The following is a 20,772-nucleotide window of genomic DNA, read 5'->3' as shown; positions in this document are numbered from 1 at the left end:
AGACACTCAGAGAAGTTCTTACAAGCTTGGATGGTGGGTCCAGGTGGGCTGGGCTTGGGGCATGGTTGAGATCAGTGACTGCTTTGTTGTGACATCACAAAGTTACAGAAGTCCTGATTTTAAGGCTCAGTTTCTGAATACAGGCTGTGTGCATTTCTCTGTGGACTGAGGCTTTGATACTTTCACAGTATTAATATAGAACCTAGACCTGCTTTATAATCAAAAAAAACACATGGACATCTACTTGATACATTACCATAGCTTTCTTTAACAAACTACATTCAGTGCCATGTGATGCTTTTCTGCTGAAAACGCAACCATTTTTAACTATGAAGATAAAGCACATAGTTTTATTTTCACATTTTATTAAAAACATCAGTACAGGTAAACAAATATTTCTTTAAAAAAAGTCTAAATACATAGTATCTGAGCATTCTGCCCTCGATTTCAAAATAAAACCATTAACATATTTGTAGAGAAAATAAAAGTAAATAAAATAACTGCCATGACAGTATATTAATATACCATTAGTGAATTGTCTAATATGGTATGACATTAAATTACTCATCTTGTTAACAAAATATGCCATTTATAAATAGTTTGAGACTGCATCCGCTGTTCACAAAGGACCTTTGCATAGAGAGCAACTCTGATCCGTAAACAGGATAGAAACATACAAAAACCCAACAAACAGATATCATGTGCTTCCTCAAACAATTTATCTCAGCAATTCTCCTGTCGTGCATTTTAGCGGTGTTGGTTTAAATGATAGATCAACATCAAGAACTGGCTAAGTTACAGTTAAAACATTACATAACCTTTCATTATTTTTTTTTTTTAACCCTTTAAACAATATTCATTAACAGAACATTTAATAGGATCCCACTTGTGGGATGTGTTTGCAAGGAATAATTTGGCCAGATCTTACCTGTAATGTTACTGCTTAATAAATACAGAGTAAAACATAAACCACATGCTCACATGACTGAGACTTAAAATGCATATTATTAACAAAAGTGCAATAATTCAGATGTAAACCAGACAAAACATGTGAACTCCACTAAAACAAACAGAAACTGACCTACTGATGAGTTAACAACTGTTCACAGGGTGGAAGTCAGCACCATCCAGACTCCATCAACCAATGTGGCTGAGACTGTAACATTATGATAAACACCCAGTGGGACTGATCAATAATTCTACATCTGTACAACAGAAAACTGTTGCGTAGTGGTTGTGACTTTAAATAATGTGACACCTACTGGCGGTGACTCTGTACTGTCACATTGAAACTCATGAGGATGTTTTGTGCACATTCACAGTACTGTAAATGCTCTTAATAGAGGCATCTATTAAAAGACATTGAATACTGCCATTACAGAGCAACCACGTGTTGCTGTGTTTCCTGAGCTGCACTCAGGCCGTCTCTGAGAGGAAATATCTCAGAGGAAACAAATTCTAGTTTCACTCTTTTCAGCCTTAAGATGGGACACAGCAGTCAGTTGGTTAAACAGAACTGAAAAGAGGAGTAACTTTCTTTACTTCTCATAAGGAACATAAATGAAATGTAATCATATTGTACCTCCAACTACTGGTTCCTGAAATATAACTGGTGATGGACTGAGGGGCACAACCTAGTTGAAGATAACCTTCAAGAAACACACACACTTGAAACTTCATTTTTTCATAAGTGAACAAAATACTGGTTCTTGTGGGTTTCTTCTGGCTGCACCACTTGATATCATAAATATGTAAAAGTTTTCAGTGACTTAAAACACATTTTACTGGCTGCACATACTGTTTTAAAATCCTGTCCTGATCTCTTATATCATGCCCCTGTAATAACTAATTGATAAATATGAGGTTAAAGGATTTCTTCACAGAAGACTGGACTTATAATATTAGTGTTTCAACCACTCCAACTTCCAAAACCAGCCAAATCACATTCTTTCAGAACTCCCTCATTAACATTTTACACTTGTGTAATAAGGGATTTGTCCCATGTGTCACCCAACGCTCAATTCACTGCATGAATTAACACCAGTACGTGACTGGTTACTGCTTTTTTTCCTTACTCTAGATAACTCAGGATGTTCAATGTGAACGTAGGATCAGGTGAAGCTGTGATGCATTTGACAAATTTTAGGGCAACACTTCTGAAGCAGTTGTCTTTCCACACTTGGCAACCTCTCATTTGCTGAAATCAACCCTGTTCTCCAGTCAGACACCACCCTTCTTTAGTTCCAATTAGCTGAGTCACACTGAAAACTGTAATAACAGGCTTTTCAGCAGTTCATTATGCACTGACTCACTGCTTATCAAAACAAAACAAAAAACCACAGCTTTAGCTTACCTTCATTTTCTGCCAGAAACACAAATTCTTCATGTTACATTTTTGTGTTTTATGTTACAATAAGAGCTGCCTAATGCATCACAGCTACTTCTCTTAGTAGCCCACTTGTGGAGCGTTTTCTGTCTTCAACTTCTACCATTTCTACATTTCTAGAACATTCTTACTACTTTCTAAAGCCCATAATACACAATTTCTTGAGCAATATATAATAACAACAAAGTGAATATTCGACATGTTTGACAGTCCAGGTCTTTGCCTTAACAATTTAGTTTTTGTCCACTAAGTTAGTAAGTGAATCATGTTTGGGTTACTTCGTACTGAAGTGGATTTCTCAAAGTATGATATGGATGAAGTTATCAGGACTCCACTAGGATCTCCATCAGATGCTCCAACTCAAGTCCTTCTCTCACATGATTATGACCAGAGAAGGGAGAGGATGGTGGCAAAGAGAGAGAAGGTAAAGAGGATGATGAGGAAGACAATGGGCTGAATGAGGTGAATGAAGGCAGGCACTTCAGATTCTGGTTGAGAGAGAGGGAGAAGGGGTGTGAGGAGGAAGAGGAGGGAGAGAAAGGTGGCAGGTAGCGGAGGAGATCGTCCCCAGCTGGATATCCACCTCCACTGCCTCTAAGCCCAAGCACTCCCATGTCCCTCTCCAGCAGGGACGTGTCTATGTCCTGGAACAGATCCTCCACAGTGAGATCACTGAGGTAGCTGGACCTCATCCCCTCCATGTTGCTCTCACGTACCCTGCACTCCTCCTGCTGCTCCCAGCTGGCCCCATAACCTCTGACCTCCTGTTTTACCCATGCCACACTTCCCTCAGGCCTCGACAGGTTCTCGAGGGACCGGAGAGGTGTCCGCTGGGCTGCCTGAGGGCTGCCGTCAATGGTAGTGTCCAGTGCAGTGAGAATGGAGGAAATGGCAGCTGAAAGGGAGAAATCAGGATCAGTGGACATTGAGCCCCAGTCCTCATCTTCATCTCCTACGGACAGAGGGACATCTGATGTATTCATGTGGCAGCTTGCAGGACACCTACTTGTAACACAACTTGACATGTAATTTGAGGAAACCAGAGGGCAGCTGGCAAGTACTGGTTGGCTGTTATTAACTGCTACTGCAGAGTGATGTTTTGCTGCAGAAACTCCGGTGAAAATATTCTCCTGCTCTATTGCCTGGATTGCAGGTGAGGAGCTGCAAGGTGAAACTTCCCTGTCTACAGGGGCTGACCTGCAAGCCTCTAGGCTGATCTGCCGCAGTGTGTTGGCTATCAGAACGGACCTCCGCAGGCTGGGTTCAGGTAGCTCCTGGCCACGCTGATACTTGCTCAGGGAAACTGAGAACACAAACTGTCGTTGGCTCTCCCAGGTCGGGCTGCTCCTGTCGGAAACCTCCACATCCTCTGGTGGGAATTTACGCTTCTGCCCCTTCATGATCATCTTTAAACTGCAAAGGAAAGCATAAACAATTAAACTGACCTGAATTACAGCTAGAAATAATCTAGTAATCATTTTGTAGATGGATAGTTTTACCCTTAGCAAACAAATGTGGGATTTCTGAAATTCAAATGCTCTTATACCATCAAAAAAGCATTGAATAATATCAAAACACTGATGTAACAAACTACACCTGCATTTGATTTTTTTTAAAAGTGCTAAAACCAGTAGTCACTCAGCTTTTCTCTGTTTTTAAACCGTTTTCTTTTCTTTTACTGTTATTCCAATCCTAAAACATTACTTTAGGTAAAGATCTGTCATGGTTCTAATGTTGCTTCTAATCATTAATATAAACAATTGAAAGTTGGAACCAAAGACTGATATAATAAAGGCAGTTAAATTTAAAAGTGCAAATACTTGGAAATAAAATATTAACAATGACTGTTTTTAATAAATAAGATGGTGCAGATAGTTCATTAGAACAAAAGTTCATCTTCAGTGTTTTTATTGATTAAGATTTGGCAAAACTAATGGATTTTAGATTAACCCCACTACTGATGACACGAATATTAAATTAATCGTGTTACCTGATGGTGATAATGTTATCTTTCATCAGTGTTTCTGTGACCCTACTCATCCAGTGAGTAAATGTGCGTTGGGGGTTGTAACGTTAGCTTCATCGTGTAGGAGGGAAAAAGAAACCTTCTCCAACGAGGCCATTAAGTAAAAACGTAACTTAACTAAAACGTACTTAAATTATCTTGATAAACGACATGAACACGAGTAACGTTGTTAAAGCGACGACAGGTTAACTTTTAAACAGTTTAAAAGTAACGTATCTTTAAACAAACAGACCTGTTGAATCACTTCCCGTCTCTCGACACCGTCTCTGTTGGTCGCTCGTTAATGTTTTGTTATCCGGCTTCCTCCTCGACTCAAAAAACTAATTTAATGTGACACGTTTTGCTCAACTCATTCGGAAGTTGGTCGGCGACTAAAAAGCTATTTAAAACGATTATTTCACTTTAAAACTGTAAATGTTACAGCTAAGTTTCGCTAGCCGACTGACTCGCTCTTCTCCCGCCCGTGATTTGAGTTTCAGGCCAATAGGTTTGCAATTAGGGGCTGTATGTAACGAGGGGCATTATGGGTAATGTAGTTTTATTTACGTTACATTCAAAGAGACTAATTTCAAACTACAAAACCGCATCAAATACACGTAATAAGACTACCAATACTGCAAACACAATGATAATACTACAACTCATAAATATGCACACCTGTTAATTCACTTCAATTATCATTCAAACCGGATTATCAAGCTTATTATTATTTACATTGCACTAATTCCTAAATGATTACATCAACGACAGAAGGGGCATCCCCATCCGCATATTGCCCTTGAGCAGTAGTTTGTACGACAATGTGTGTGTAAAATACTAACACAAACGTTACCAAGTGGGGATTTCAGTCAACATGTCACAATAACTTTAAAAGGTTAAACGTAACGTTTAAGTTAAATTTATTGTGACAAAAAATGAAATTGTTAGAGGAGAGCTATACGTGATCGATAAATTCAAACAGTCCGAGAGATTTTGAAATTACACATTACAGTACGATACCGGCAGAGCAGAAACGTCTGCATCCTACAAATGTACACGTCTACAGGAGGAGTAATTTTAACTCTAATAAAGGGTGCAGCAGTTCAAATCAGTCTTATTTCAGGCATTTACCTGAGAGCTGCAGTCGCCAGAGAGGAAAACGGTCAGCAGACTCAATTTCTGCTGTCGTGACACACCAACATGCCCAATCTTTTCTGTTTCGATTTAAATTCCACCACCCGACCTCTCGCCACAAGACGAACCAGTTTTTTCAACTTTGAAAAAACAGCTTTGGCTCCTCCCCAGCCTGAGCATTGGACAGCGAAAACACCAAGTTACCATAGCATTAAGCAACTTCTGGTTGTCTCTTTCAAAATAAAGATCCAGAAAGGCGAATTGTGTGTAGATATACACTCACTTCTGTTATTTCAGTGATGTACTGAGCAATAACATTAATGGTAACAAAAGCATACAGGGGTAAAAAGACGATGGCCCTGAGAGCTCAATGCGCTGCAACTTATGAAAACATGCAAATAGACAAAACAAACAAATTCAGAAATGATCTTTGTCAATTTGACAACACGCTGCAAATACTTACAACACAACCAAGTACACAAACGCGCTGCAAATCCTCACAACACAACCAAATGGTGGGTCTATTTGCATGTGTTTTCTTAAGTTGCGGTGCTTTGAGCTCTCAGGGCCGCCGTGTTAAAGCGTTCAGCTTTTATTTTTGAAGGCTTTTCTGGTGTTAAGATGGCGCTCCTTGGCTCGCTTGACACATTTTTGTTAGAGGGACTTGCGCAACAGCTACGCATGCCACTCATCTGACTTTGAGAGGGACTTGCTGACGAGGTGGACTGGATGGGACACAGCAGGTCGGACAATTGGTTCCACACGTAGTTTTATACCAAACCCCAACGAAAACATCGAATGGGAGCACAAACACACAATTACTGGCACTGCTATCTACATGTAGGGATAGAGATGACCCATCCTCCTTCATTTTCCCTCAAAACCTATTCTGTAACGTTACTTGCTTGACTATAACTGATTTGTGTGCGTATTTACATAAAGGTGACACACATGGAGTGCCCTATAGATTTACCGTTATTGCTCAATTTGAAAAAAAATCGGATAAAGAAAACGTGGTGACCATTTTGCAGACATCGCTCAGTTGCAGAGATTTGTAAGGTGCTTCAAACTGAAATGCTTCCTGTCAGGATGCCACTCTGGCTCTTTTTCACAGTGATCAAATATACCGAGGTAACTGTTCAAGTTGTAAAGATCTCCTTTTCCCTCCTGATGCTCTCCATCGGTCATTTTCTGTTTTTGGTTTGTAAAAACTAAGGTAAATTACTGTTATTATAGAAAGTAGCTGTTATATAAGTCATAGTTGTTGTGACTCCTACAACAAATAGCCTGCAGGTATATGCACATTCACATGACACTTTCTCATTCTCGTGACACTCTTTCACCACAAACTTCTGTACAATAAAGTCTTTTATTTTCAAAAGCCATAAAAAGAGACCTGTTGTAGATCAAAACAGCAGTAGCGGGTATCACATGACTTAATGTTCAACAATGGGAAACAATACATTCAATATGTAAAGCCTGTTCATGTGAGAAGACAGACATGATGTTAAGAAATTTAGACAGCTATAGCTAAAGCAGCTGTGCCGTTTGGCACTTGTTTTAAAATATCTCTTAAAATACCACTGATAATTACATTAAAATTAGTATAAAAATATAACAACACAAAGCAAAAGCTATTCAATCACGATCATGAAAATAAAAACAGCAATACATTTTTTTTTTTTTAAATCAACAAACGTCTTTGCTTCATTTGTCTCTCAGCATACACAAATATTTTCTCCTCAGAGTGTTCTTGGGTAAAATAAAGAAAGGCAATCATGTGGAGGGCGTCAGCAGTGGTTGATTCAGGATTATTTGTAATCTCCCCACACTCCGACAGTCTTGCCGTCCCACTCTGAGGTGGACAGACACTTGACGAAGAAATGTCCCAGGTCATGTTTAGAGATGGCTCTTCCTTTAAGCATGTTTTCTGTCGCCATGTAACTCTCTGTCAGAGGAAGGTCGCCTGGAGAGAGAAACAAAAAAATTAAATACAATATGACATAACATATTACTGCCCTCCATTACTGCAAATAATAGAAAAAACAGTCAAAGGCGCAACAGAGAGACAAATTTCAAAGTAAAGCAACAACAGAAACTTCAGTTTTATTGTCTTGACCAAGGTCACACACCCCTGAAATTTTACTAGACTACAGTTATTCATTACTGAGACTAAATCTCTTTCCTGTTTTGTTTTGTTTTGACTATGTAAAAGTTTTAAGCAGTGTCAAATGGTTATTATAATTAAAACATGGATTTAATGACAAAACTCTGTGTACATCTGTGCACAAGTTCTTAGTTTCTACTTCCTACTGACCACCAATGTGAGGAGGCATGACAGCCACGTAATCCAGCCCTGACGTTTTCAGCACTGTGTACATCCTGTCATGGTCCTCTGTGACAGGAACCAGACGGGGCGGGACTTTGGAGCGATCCCACAGCAGGAAGGCTGGAAGGGAGGAGGAAAAGATGAAGAAAAGAGTTGAGAGGAAAAAAAATCACATATACATGGAGGAGAAGAGGAGAAGGAGAGAAGGATGCAATTAAGGCAGTGGACAGAATGAAAGGAAGTGGGAGAAGAGGACAGTGATGAGATGAAGAGAAGACAGAGAGGAAAGAAGAAAAAGAGAAAAGTAGAGGGGTTTACTTCCAGTTGTCTGCATTGCACAGATGTCTGTCACATAAATTAAACCTATATTCATTTCCTATTTCCACTTCATCTACTCTGTTATCATTTCTCTAAGTGAGTCATACCTGACATGCAGCCGATCACCTTGCGGATCCCGCGAGCCTTCATGGTCTCCACGATGTTCTTGGTGCCTTCAGACATCATGGTGGTCGGGCCTGACGGGCACAAATGAAAAAAAAAATACATGGGGGATTGTACTGAGGTGGAAATTACCTAAATATTCCAAAACTCTACTTAAGTATAACTATACTTATATAGTATAAAACTATATAATTATATAATTATCTAAATAAGTGAATTAATAATTGTTCTACTTTTGATGAATAAAATATGTGATATTTTAATCTTTTTTTAACTTAATCTTGTATCTATGTTGTCTGCATGTTACTTTGAGTGTAAGTTAATTTATGTACAATTAATCTATTTGTCATTTATTGAATCATGGAAATGTTCCACCTCTTTATATACAGTGTGTTTCATACTGTGTCAAGCTGAAACAATCATGTTACACAAGGTTTTATGTTGTGCAGGTCTTGTGGCGCCCTCTAGTGAATATTTAACATTATGACACCATAAAAAAACTACAATTCTCCTTGTGTAAGGTAAACGTGGTCAGTTACATAAGGAAAGGTGAACTTTAACAGTCATACATTGACCAGTCAGTGTAAACATGAGAGGAGCCCAAAGCAACAACAGTATGGAAAATGCTGCAACCTTAGGACAGCAAATAGATAAATCCAAAGTATGTGCAATAACACATTTAGAAACTACAAACTAAGTTATAAATTTGATTAATACAATACCTTTAATGACAAATATAAAAAATGTGAGTGCTTATTAGCCTAGAGGAGACTTGAACTATGTTTTCTTCTTTTATAAAATATTCTCGGTTGTGTGTCTTTCTTTGAACTGTGGAGCCTTACTGAGGTCGTTCCTGGTGCCCAGGATGATGATAACAGCATCCTGGCCCTCCATGGTCTTCCTCACATCCTCTTTATTCAGCACATCTCCCACCACCACTCTGGACGCCTTGTGGTCAGGAGGCAGCCTGGCAGGGTCCCGCACCAGCACCGTCACATTGTATCCTGGAGGAGGACATGTGGAAATGAAGCGGGAGCAACACGCACTCACACCATCATTACCATCATATTTACAGATTTGATATTGTACCTTGACAAAGTCTTACAAATGTAATTATTATGCAGCCTCAGGCCCTTTAAATGTACCATTAAGACCATGGTCATATTTCATGACTCGGCAAGACTTGTCCTTCTGATCTTGCACAATATCACAAAGTTTTCCATCAGGGCAAAGCAAAAGAAGAAGTGGACAGAAAGCTTTTAATTTTCAAGAATGCCTTCTAGGCAAAGAGTTTCAATTTATCTCTAAAAATTAGCAACTGCTTTCACATCATGATTTTTTGGTTTTATGTCCCTTTCCATGTTGTTTCTATTCAATACTATGAAAAAGCTTTTAAACTTAAGACTCCTCTGTATGTTAACTGTATGAGGACTGTAAGCAATTATGTTAAATGTGTCAATAGTGCAGTCAGAATGAGAATCCCCTTTATCCACCAACAGCAGGGATTAGTCTGACTGTTTCACCAGATAACCTGGCAACCCCTTATTGTCACTGTCACCTGGCTGGTTACAGACAAGCAAACATGGTGAGGTTGACAGTAGAATTCAACAGCATGACATAATTTTCTTCAACTTCTTCAAACTGGACATAGAACTTTTCCAGAAGCTCTGCTATAACCTCACCACCAACATTAGAGTGATTCCACCCCTCCTGTTCAGGCAAGATAATGAATATCTTCTACTATCAGCTTTGTGTCACAGCCCACTGTGACTCAGCACAATGCTGATCTGCAACGTCTAACATGACTCAACATTTTTTTACCCTGCGGTGAGAAGGAGGAAAGGAAATGAAAATGCTGCTGAATCAAATTAATCATATGACATGATGTATGTGATTGTGTATGTGTTTGTGTTATGTGATTTGTGTCAGTGTGTGGGTTGATAGTTTATGTTTTTGAATGTCTTTGAGGAATTCGAGCAAAAATTACAGCAAATTGCAGAAAGGAGCTTGCAGTTTAAGCCACATTCCAGTATTAACTTGTAAATAAAGAATACATCCATCAGTACAACTTTTAAGTTTACAATAGGAAACCACTACAACTTTTTTTGTTATAATATTCAAAAGTAATTAAAGTAGGACTGAAATCAAATTTCACCATAGTTTTGACCTATGGTCATACTGTGATATATCATTGATTGTGATGATTACTGATGGTGTCGAAAGACATTTACACACAGTGAAATTTTGAAAAATAAAATAAAAAATAGTAATGTTATGATGATAAATGTTGTGACTAAACTCAGAAATCTGAAAAATTTTACAATAAGCACAATTACATCACTTTATTCATATTCTATTGATCTATTATATTATTATTATTTAAGACACTGGATAATGACAGCCTCAAATCTTAACTAAATACATGAATAAGCTACTGGACAATTTGAATTTCCCTATAGGCATAAATAAAGTTTTTCTTTCTTCTTTTTATCTTAATCTTTATTGCCCAGACAAATCCAGAGCAGCAGAAGTAGATGTCCTCAACTTGACACTGTTGATCATCCGATATAAGGTTATTATTAACCATTACAGCAAACATAGCTTGAGTTGGCTTGATCATTAGACCTTCACAAGTTTATCCCCCTTACTGACCCCTCAGGACAGTTAACAAAGTGGAGGGTGAAAACTTTGACCAGAATAGACACCACTTATTTTCTCTGTACTGCAACTGAACACAACAAAGTATAATTATTCTGATATTAAGGAGTTAAAAGTGCACAGTTTGACCGGCAGAATGCACCGATACATTATCTGATCTACTCTCACCTACTCTGTTCTACTCCACTCTCACTCCTCACCTGCAGACACCGCTTGCGGTAGGGTCGCCAGCCCGGTCATTCCCGTGGCTCCAAATATCGCGACGTTTTTGATGGACTCTGACATGGTTTGTAGTAAGCGAGGTCCACGGCACAGCAACAACTTGTCGACTAATCTGTGTCCGAAACAGAGGGTGCTGTCACCTCAGAATAGGTTGTGACATGTGAAGAAACGATTGTTAAGGTGACAGGAAGAGAGGCTTCTCCGCAGCTCAGGCTCCTCCTCCCGCACGGAGAGTTAAAGGAGCCCGGCTGTTCGTTCATCCCCGCTGCAGCCGGCCGGTCACTACACTTTGTCGTTTACCGCTGGTGGAAGAAGTCCTCAGGTTCGTACTTAAGTAAAAACACCAATACTACAATGTTAAAACACTCAATTAAAAAAAACGTGTTTATCTTTGAATTGTGGCTTAAACCAGGTCTTACCGAAAAAGTGGCCATTTGTTTTATTTAAAATATGGCATCGAAATTCCCCAATGCGCCAGCCTTCTCAAAAGTACTTGAATTTAGACCTTAATCTAAGTGCAGTGTGCAGGCTTAGCTAAAATCATAGACTTATACTTCTGTTGGTTTCTGCCCAGTATTTATCACAGCCTGGATGATGACGGCTAAATGTGAAAGGATATGAGACAATTCAGGGGCAGAACTATGACAGAGGGCTCTTGAGCAGTGAATGGGGACAGATGGTCAAACCAAAGCCTGACGTTGAATTGCATCTGTATTTCTTCTTTTGGTGGGTAGAATTAATTTCTTCGCAATTACTATTCCAAACAAGACAGCCATTTTTTCATATGTATTGGCAGAAGATAATGAGCTTATTGCTCCTAGAATCACTATCAGCGGATCTGGTTCCCAGTGCTTCCCAAAAGCCCCCCAAAAACAGTGGAAATAGGTTTTAAATTTGCTGCGTGACCAGACAGAATGTGTTAGATTACTAATCCTAGATTCCTAGATAGAAAAAAAAACTGTGTCACTTTTCCTGCGAGTAATAGAGTCTACCTAATGTTTTAAATTGTATGAGGTTATTCAGCATGAACTTACCTTTGGTTGATGAAGCATTTACACGTTCCAAGGAAAAGAAAATACATAAACAGAGTGTCTAAGAGGGGGAAAAAAACCTCTGAACTATTAAATATGTGATGTTATTTTCATAATAGTTCCTAACTTACCTCAGCATAGGCAGCTGGTTTAGTGAAAAATCAAAGAGAGTAAACAGAATAAAGTGGTTGTTGAAGATTAAATGAATTATGTTACTAGTTTACACTGTTTCTATGCTTTTATATAACAGGCTAAAATAGTCATTTTCTTTGCAAGTCTCCCACATCATGTCATGTGATTTCATACATTTCATACATTACCTGCAGGGTTGTTGTTTTTAATCCCTGACTCCTCTTTCCACAGAAACCCAACTTATACCTAGGCTAGCGTACCTAGGCTGGATGGGATGCTGTGAGTCCTGGCAGGTCTGCCCAGAACGAGGTCCTCTTTGTAGTACCTCTGTAGGGAGGTGACAAAGTTTTCAAGAAGCAGTGATCAGCACTGTTGTGTAAAACAGCAAGAAGGTTCTGATCTTGCATGTTCTCCTTGGGCCTAAAAGTGTCCAAAGACTCACAGGTTAGGTTTACTGGTGAGTCTGAGTTGTCCATAGAAATAGAGAATATTAATCATTTTTTGTCTCTGTGTGTTACCTATGACTGCGGCTCAGAAAGTAGAGCGAGGGTTGGCTTGATTCCTGACTCATCCTGTCCACATGTTGAAGTGTGTTTGGGCAAGACACTGAACCCAAAATTGCTCCCAATGTTTAGGCCAATGCTTTGCATGGAAGATCGCTGCTGTCGGTGAGTGAGTGTAAATGAGTGAATGAGAGACACAATGCGCACTTCGCATGAAAGTGGATTTAGGTGTCTTATCCAATAATATTAAAGGGAATTATTATCATCAACAAGAAAAATTGATATAAAAAGCAAGATGTAAAAAAAGGCATGATGCAAGATGTTACGTAAGTCATTGTCACAAACGATGATGAAGACTATGTCAAAACCTAGTATGTCGCTAGACCACCAATCGTCGAGTCCTCTCACAAACTCACCAAACACAGAAATGAAAGACAAGGATTGATCTGTGATTTCAGTTAGTCAGTTATGTAGGCTTTTGTCTTTATTACAGTCATAATGAGAGATACAGGAAAATTGGACAGAAATTGGATGTCATGCAGCAGAGTGCTTTAGACTGGACTCAAACACAGACTGCAAACAACAAAGACTAGACCCAAATCACACACACTCTACTAGGTGAGCTACAATCACTCCAAAAAAAGACTATATTTATTCTTTTCTCTCACACAGAGCACAGCCTCTGTCTGGATCGACAATAGTTTCCTTTATTTACTTCCAACTCAAGAACTAAGAGACTTTTATTAGAGACAGGTCTATGTCTATGTTTATGTCTTACTCCCTCTGTTTGATTTAGAATTGGTCATAGTTAGTAGAAGCATCATTTGCAGATGACTTCTCCCTCTGCCTCCCTCTCTCCTGCTCTCTCTGCTCGGTGTGTCTTATGTTTAGTTATTCCCCCATCTCCTTTAGTAATAATGACACATGTAATGAAAGTAGTTTATTTGCAGTAATGGAGGCAAAGTTCAGTGTATTGGAAATAGTAGTAGGAATACCATCACTCACTCAGTTAGTGAGTCACCATTATCACCATTATCAAGCTGCCTCCTCTGTTGTGGTCCAAGTTCAGCTAAAGAGCAAATGTGTGAACGGACTGGCCAAAAATAAATAAATAAATGAATAAAAATTACTAATAATAATCCTTTTCCTCTCACAAAAATGTTTGATTTTGGGAAGGGGGTTGTTAAGGTCCTGGTCTGTTATTGACCTGTGCTTGTTGTTTCCCTGTGTTTTGTGTGACTTTGTAAGAAAGTGTGCTCTGTTCTTCTGAGGAGCTTTGCTCTCTGATGACCCGCAGACAGCCGTGAGTCAGTGGGACCTCAGCACAGTGCGTGAGCCTCAAGCCCTTGCTTTGGTGGAGTCCAAAGCAGCCCTCAAGCCACCGGAAAAAGGTCCCAGTGCTCTCAACGAGCTGCCCGCCACAATTTCCCACAGAGGACTCGCGAAGGCTCTGGTCCGGATCACGTCTGAGACTGGGGGGATCTACAACGCTGAAAAGTGAGCCACGTCACAGACGCTCAAGGGCCGGGCCTCGGTGAGCCACAAGCTTGAAGCATGTGCTCGCAGCTGAGACACCCACCAAGGGTGGGGGTCTGGACCGAGGACCTCATCGACCAACTGCTGTATGTCAACCAAGGGTCTCACCAACTCATGGCAACTGAAGGCAGAAACAGCTGCTATTTACAATCTTGGTTCGGGTTATCAATGGCTGAAGACTGGTGACATCACCTGTGACATCAATCCTTAACTCAAGAATAATTTGTTACTAAAATTACACCAAACACAATGGTAGAATCAAATAATCAAATGATATTCATTATCATTGATTATTGATCAAACATATGTGACAGCAGCAGGTGGAGCCACAGGACACTTCGATGAAGCCAATCACAGCAGCTCCTCTCATCAACAACAGACAGTTTAACGAGCCAACACTTCAGCAGGAAACTTTCCTCCACAGACAAAAATAATGACAACGGTTAAATATTAGTTGAGCTCAGCCCACATATGAATACAGCTGCTACATTTATCACACAGCATCACAAGTCTGTCACACTAGTGCTTCAGTCATGTCTGTGGCCTGAATGTCAGTGTCACAAGTGTTCCCGTGGTTCATGTGACAATATTGTTTCTTACTGGATGTTTTCCTGCTCAGAGCACAGACCACAATTTGATTTGATTTCTGATTTTATTTAATTATTGAATTTCAAATTTTACATTTGAAATTATTGATTTGGATTTTTGTTGGACGTCATTTTCATTTTTAATTTGATTTCTGATTAGCTAGATGGGATTTTTTTAATTTGATTTTTGATTTGATTTGAATTGATTTGTATTCAGTCCACCGTTTCCCACTTGACTCTTGTTAGCTGTAATGCACACATAAAAAAACATAGTTTAGCCCTCTATGGCATGGTAACATTAGGCCAGTCAGTCCACTGGCTCCCACAGAGGACTCCTGAAAGGTCTGGTCAGGGTCACATCTGAGACCCCTCCCCAAGGTTAGCTCATGAGATACAGTTTGATATAGAAGCCACATCATACAAATACTAGTATAATCTTTTTAATAAACCTCCCTTTTCTGTATCAAGTGAATGTGTATCAACATAAAATGAAAGTGAAGAATGAAAAAGTTCAGATAAGAATGTTTTCAAGAAGCTAAAGAGCAATTGTCTGAACGTGACTGGCCACAAAACCCAATTAATCCCCACTCACCTCCTCAGTTTTATTTGATTCCTGCTTTGAATTAATTTTTGAGTACATCAGATTTTTCATTTTCAATTGCTGATTTGGATATTTGTTTGATGTCATTTTGATCATATTTTATTTCTAATTGGATGTAATTTTTTAATTGATCCTCAGTTGATTTGATTTGTCATTTAGGTGACTATCTCACACAGGACTCTTGTCTCTTGTTACCTGTAACACACATACAAAAACATGGTGTAGTGGTCTATTGCATGGTGACGTCATGTCAGTCACTCAGTCCACAGGCTTCCACATAGGACTCATGAAGGCTGATCATCTCTGAGACCCCTTCCCAAGGTCAGCTCATGATCTGCAGTTTAATATAGTAGCCACATCATGCAAATAGTAAAATGTCAGGACATTCTGAGTTATTACTGACTTTGTAAACCTTATACAAGATATTTGACAAAACTCAGTACAATATATGCTGATGTGTAGCTGTGATCTTGAATCCCTGCTGTCACAAATGACAGTCTCCTGATGTGTTGTCACCAGCAGGTGCAGAATTCTTTTGTAGCTATTTTCTAACTATAAATATGGTACAGTACAGTCCTGCTAACACAGGTGCACTGCCACAGTACATGTAGGCTACAGTTTGACGTCCATTCAGGCAACAATTCACACGTCATATGTTTTTGCTGTCTTCTTTGTAGTTTCTACATAATATGGTTTGAACGCTAACTTGACTTACTTCGACTTTAAACCACATCTGCTGCTGTAAAACACGGCCTCTTGTGGCTTCATGCTAAAATTTATCACTGACAGTCTCTCGCCCTCCCCCTCTCCCTCCCCTCCACCCCCTCCATCTCTCTCTCTCTCTCTCTCTCTCTCTCTCTCTCTCTCTCTGCCCGCCGCACTGATGCTGATATTTCTCTCCAGCATCACCAGCGGAGAGGAGGAGGAGGAGGAAGGGAGGTAGTGTCAGGTGGAAACGGGTACCTCTATGGATGTCATCACTACCTTCCACCGGCTCGCATCCTCAGCACCGACAGCAGCTCCCAGCCGGCGGTCACCGCTGCAGGCACCCAGCGCCCTTTTCATGCACCAAGGCTGTGTTGTTCCACGGTTCAGACTCCTCGGACTGCTTCTGTAATTGTCCAGACAAACCGCTTCCTCAGTGTAAGGACTAATCGAGAGAAGACCCTGCTGGACCAAAAGCGGAGCGTCCGACTCCTCCATTGATAAACCGCTATCATCGATTCAACCCAAAGGCGTCTTGGTGGAAGCGGACAAAACCAACCCCCCCCCCCCCCCCCCCCCCCCCCCAAAAAAAAACAAAAAACTGACACTGAAGCTGAAGGTAAGGTCGGTAGAATGGCGACAGAATGATTCCTTTTTGCACAGGATGTCGTTGCATTTTGTCATCCCCTGTGTGAAAGCAAGGAGTCGAGGGGTTTTTTCCTTTTTTTGCAGGGACGCCGGCCTGCATTTGGGTGCAGGGTACCGCAGTGATCCGGTGGGGGGACGCGCTGTTTCATGACTGTTTTTACCGACATGTGTTACAAGATGTATGCCTGGGAAAGTATTTATGATTCCTGCCGGAGCTGATTGTCTAATTTGAAAGGATAAATGGGTTAAGATGCAGAATAGCGGCCTAGTGAATGGGCTGTGGCATGTTGTTGCATGTTATACCGGCTCAGTTTAGGCTTCTTTATAACCTATAACTTTAGATTACCGACGGATACGATGGCTTCTGTTGGCCTCCGGCAAAATTTGCCTCAGTGCAACTAGCAACAGAACTTTGCGTCGATAAATCTCTGCAGTTTTACTACATATTCCTTCAGGAGGTTACAGGGTGTCTGTGGTCTCACTATGTGACCTCATATTACTTTGCCATTTCTGCCCCTTGTGGTATCAGTGAGGGGATAATCTTGTGTGTTAGGGGGTGAAAGCTTTCAGATTATTTGCATGCTTTAGGGAGACAAGGCCATCAACAGCATAGGTCACTTTAGCATCACAAGGAGCAGATGCAGTGCAGCTGTCAAGTCTCAATGTGGTCTGTTTGATCACAGCTGCAGTGAAAGGTGACTACAGCCTACAACATTGAGACTGTTATTGGATATGGTTGCTCTTCTGGAGCTGGAAAGGTGGAAAGGTGTGCGGGGAGCTGCAGGTTAGTTGGTGAGCTTTGGTTGGTTGGTGCAAGGTGTATGTTTGTGTATGTGTTTGATGGTGGTGAACAGGAAAGAAAAGAGGAAAACAGACAAATGTTTTATTTTTAAAGGCAGTCACAATGAGCATGATTTTCTCACTTTAATATTTCTATGGGGGTTCATAGTGGCCTATAGCACATGCATGATAAGTGTTTTTTTTTTTTTTAATTATTGGAGTATATGGAAGTTTAAGTCCTGAGATGTTACTAAATGATTTCTGTAACACACCTATGGAGGTTTGTAGTGTGTCCGTGGTGCTCAGTTTGCTTTATGGTGAATCTATTACACTTTATAGTATTAGATCTTGTCTGGTATCACTGATATTTATATAATGCAATAATATACAATTATTTATATAATATAATAATATGATACATATGCTGTTTCACCTGGTGCTATAGAGTACAGTATGTTGTTAGTATTTATTATACTGCTTAATATTATACTGTATACTTTACATAAATAAATACTATTATTATTTACTAAATATATCTGTAGTATAATACTGAGGTCAGCATTATGAAAATACAGTGGTATAGCAAAATGGTTATTAGTGTATGCACTGCCGAGGTCTTTTGTAGTATAGCGTTCTTTTTGACACTCTTTTTCTTGTCAGCCCTGTCTTGCCAGGATGGTGGACAGCCTCTCATGGACACTAATGCTCTCTGCTGCTACTCTCGGGTTTATTAGACCACAAGGTGACTGTTATGACTTGTGGTCTTGCCAACTCAAAACTGGGCGTTGACTGCTGCTCTCGCTTACAGATGTTGTTCCCGTCTACTGAGGTGAAGTGAGTGGAAGTGACTCAGTGCAGTGTGTGAAGTGTGGACTGTGTGACGTCACACCGGAGGATTGTGTGTGTGTGTGTGTGTGTGTGTGTTGTGTTATGATAAGGTTATGTTAAGGTCAGAATAATGGTTACATTTTAGATTAGCTTAGGTTATCATCAGACTACACATTTTCCAAACTTTTGTCAAATTTATTGTGTTTCTCAGTTGGCATTTTAATGGCAGCCCTGCACGGCATTTACTGTGAATTAACCCAGAGGCATTCAATTTACATTTTGATCTCTGTTTGTGGCTACCAGCTAGTGAATGCATCTGAATTTGTACATCTTTCACTGCTTTGTTATTGACAGACGATAAGTAACACCTCAGAGTAGAAACAAACTTCTCCACAGCTCTAAAAAAAGACAGCAAAGCAGAAAAGCAGAGTTAGATGAACAGCGAGAACGGAAACATAGAAGCACAGCAAAATTGAACAATATACTCCATCGTGCTAGATGGTGTTTTACAAGCACGGTGTAGTAGAACCCACTTTTAACACGTGCTGTTGTCTTCACTATAACCTTCTGAAATAGTCAGACAGTTCTCCAAAGTTTTATTCCATATCTAGGATGTGTCTTACAGTTGAGACAGCACATGATTCAAAACTTTGGCCTGTTGTTTCATGCATAACACCAGTCATAGAATGAATGTATATACCACTCAGTGATTATATACTGAAAGGGAATTTAGTGACAGTGGTTGATAGGTCATACTGGCACACAGTAAACACCACAGGGCCTCATATATAAAGATATGGGGCGGGGCAAGACATCTTTAACTATAATTGATAATACATTCATCACTTAATTGTAATTATTAATTTTTAGATAGTGTAACAAAAAAAAGAATTATTTTTGTATCAGGAAAAGTGCATTAGATGACTGTCATTGTTAGGGAGAATAATGAGGTTTCGTTAACTTTCTGCTAACCCTCCAGAGAGAGTTGAATTGATACTTGATCATTAGATCAATCAATAGAAATTACAGAAGCTGAGCTTGCTCCTCACAATCGGCAGATTACATATTAGCAAGATAGAAGAGGTTATGATTAATGGCCCCAAGGTGTTTTGACAATATTGATGAGGATGTATGTGTGTGTGAGTGTGTGTGTGTGTGGGGGGGAAGTACACTGAGGGTCTGGTCCCCATTAAGTCTTTGAGAAACAGAGACATAGAGCTGCTGCCACTGACTGATTAACACTGGCAGCTGTCTCTCTCTCTCTCCTTCTCTCTCTCTTTCTTCATCTTTCTGGTGATTGCCCGTCTCTCTTTTGCTCCTTTAGTTATTTTCTTTTCCCCTAATTCTCTCTAGTTAACCTCTGTTCTTTCATGTCAGCCTTCATGTCTCCCTGTAACATGTCCTTCCTATAACGTTACCGTCTGTTTCTCTCTATATACATATCCTTCTATCTTACTCCTTTACTCTCTCTATGTCTTTTGATTATGCCTGCCTCTCTCACTTTCTCTCTCCCTTTCTCCCTGTCTGTCTCTAAATCTAACCTCTAAATCAAATGAGATGGACAGTCAGGGGTCCTTGATCTACATTAGGCTATTCTTGGATCACTAGTGCACCAATATGCTCAGAGGCAAAAAAAACAAACAATGGAAAATCATCACTGACATTGTTCCCATTTCTGAAGAATTCATCACAGAGTGGGAGGTACACAGGATGTGTGGCGTGAATGTGTGAGGAGGAAGTGAGGGGTTCATGTGTTATCAACATTATTTAGGTGAATTTCCTATTGGACCTGGGTGCCAGGTGGAGATTAGAAATCTATAGATGAAACATGGACACACATGCAATTTATCATATTCACCATAAATTAGCTTTTCCAATGTCACAATACACAGCTGCTCAGGATTAGGAGACTTTTCCCAAGACTCTATTTGTACCAAATTTAAGGCTACAGAGTTGCTTATCTCATTTTATTGCTTTTGTACTTATAAGTGAAGAGCCTTTACATCTCTCCAGTGGACATCCATGATAACACCAACTATCTTTGATGGAAAGATATTTGCAACGAACTGTACCTATAGTGGTAGCTTCAGTCAAGTGCATATTTGGTCATTCATTGGCATCCAGGACATCAGAGCCCCTGGAGTAGGGACTTTTAGGGAGAAAGGAACTTTGACCAAGTAACCAAAACTGAAACTAAGTTAACTGAAAAGGTTCTTGAAAAATACAAAAATATATATAAATATCTA

General features: G+C 39.8%; 3 protein-coding genes and 1 long non-coding RNA gene across 10 annotated transcripts in view; 2 read left to right on the top strand and 2 right to left on the bottom strand.

Moving 5' to 3' along the window:
- Positions 1-336: 336 nt before the first annotated feature.
- Positions 337-5,681, bottom strand: sertad3 (SERTA domain containing 3). 4 transcript variants are annotated; one of them, XM_071496096.1, is made up of 3 exons: positions 5,523-5,681; positions 3,393-3,799; positions 337-3,281 (listed from the first exon to the last, which is right to left on the bottom strand). In XM_071496096.1, exons 2-3 carry the CDS (start codon positions 3,790-3,792, stop codon positions 2,710-2,712), a joined length of 972 nt encoding a protein of 323 aa, XP_071352197.1. In that variant the 5' UTR covers positions 3,793-3,799; positions 5,523-5,681; the 3' UTR covers positions 337-2,709. The 4 variants fall into 4 exon arrangements, with proteins under 4 accessions (XP_071352197.1, XP_071352196.1, XP_071352195.1 ...); XM_071496095.1 differs by lacking the exon at positions 5,523-5,681 and adding an exon at positions 4,645-5,509; XM_071496094.1 differs by having other exon boundaries at positions 337-3,799.
- Positions 5,682-7,226: 1,545 nt separating this feature from the next.
- blvrb (biliverdin reductase B) lies at positions 7,227-11,343 on the bottom strand. The gene is made up of 5 exons (XM_071495849.1): positions 11,154-11,343; positions 9,138-9,299; positions 8,280-8,369; positions 7,843-7,974; positions 7,227-7,491 (listed from the first exon to the last, which is right to left on the bottom strand). The coding sequence occupies exons 1-5, from the start codon at positions 11,236-11,238 to the stop codon at positions 7,337-7,339; spliced, it is 624 nt and encodes a 207-aa protein (XP_071351950.1). The 5' UTR covers positions 11,239-11,343; the 3' UTR covers positions 7,227-7,336.
- A 16-nt stretch (positions 11,344-11,359) lies between these two features.
- LOC139631577 (uncharacterized) lies at positions 11,360-15,504 on the top strand. The gene is made up of 3 exons (XR_011693412.1): positions 11,360-11,497; positions 12,570-12,795; positions 14,139-15,504. It is a non-coding gene; the product is annotated as an uncharacterized lncRNA (long non-coding RNA).
- Positions 15,505-15,774: 270 nt separating this feature from the next.
- The window catches only part of LOC139631575 (spectrin beta chain, non-erythrocytic 4), a 93,930-nt gene continuing 88,932 nt past the window's right edge, over positions 15,775-20,772 (top strand). For 3 of the 4 annotated variants that reach the window (XR_011693411.1, XM_071495847.1, XM_071495845.1), the window contains exons 1-2: positions 15,775-15,886; positions 16,469-16,889. The gene's annotated coding sequence lies outside the window, so the exon portion shown is untranslated. Of the gene's footprint in view, positions 15,887-16,283; positions 16,890-20,772 lie in introns of those variants that run through there. The other variant, XM_071495846.1, reaches the window with a different exon arrangement.

Source organism: Trachinotus anak, unplaced genomic scaffold (genome assembly GCF_046630095.1).
Source record: "Trachinotus anak isolate AG129_WGS33_773 ecotype Australia unplaced genomic scaffold, CSIRO_AGI_Tana_v1 ptg000014l, whole genome shotgun sequence".
Lineage (NCBI taxonomy): Eukaryota > Metazoa > Chordata > Actinopteri > Carangiformes > Carangidae > Trachinotus > Trachinotus anak.
Note: the sequence above shows the minus strand (reverse complement) of the source record. Positions and strands in the feature narration are given on the sequence as shown.

Excerpts from the sequence above, each read along its gene's own strand:
- blvrb (XM_071495849.1), bottom strand. The coding sequence starts at position 11,238 with ATGTCAGAGTCCATCAAAAACGTCGCGATATTTGGAGCCACGGGAATG. Across the intron at positions 7,975-8,279 it reads GGTGATCGGCTGCATGTCAG|CCTTCCTGCTGTGGGATCGC; the intron begins GTATGACTCACT and ends CCTCCCTTCCAG. Across the intron at positions 7,492-7,842 it reads CATGCCTCCTCACATTGGTG|GCGACCTTCCTCTGACAGAG; the intron begins GTCAGTAGGAAG and ends TTCTCTCTCCAG.
- sertad3 (XM_071496094.1), bottom strand. The coding sequence starts at position 3,792 with ATGATCATGAAGGGGCAGAAGCGTAAATTCCCACCAGAGGATGTGGAG.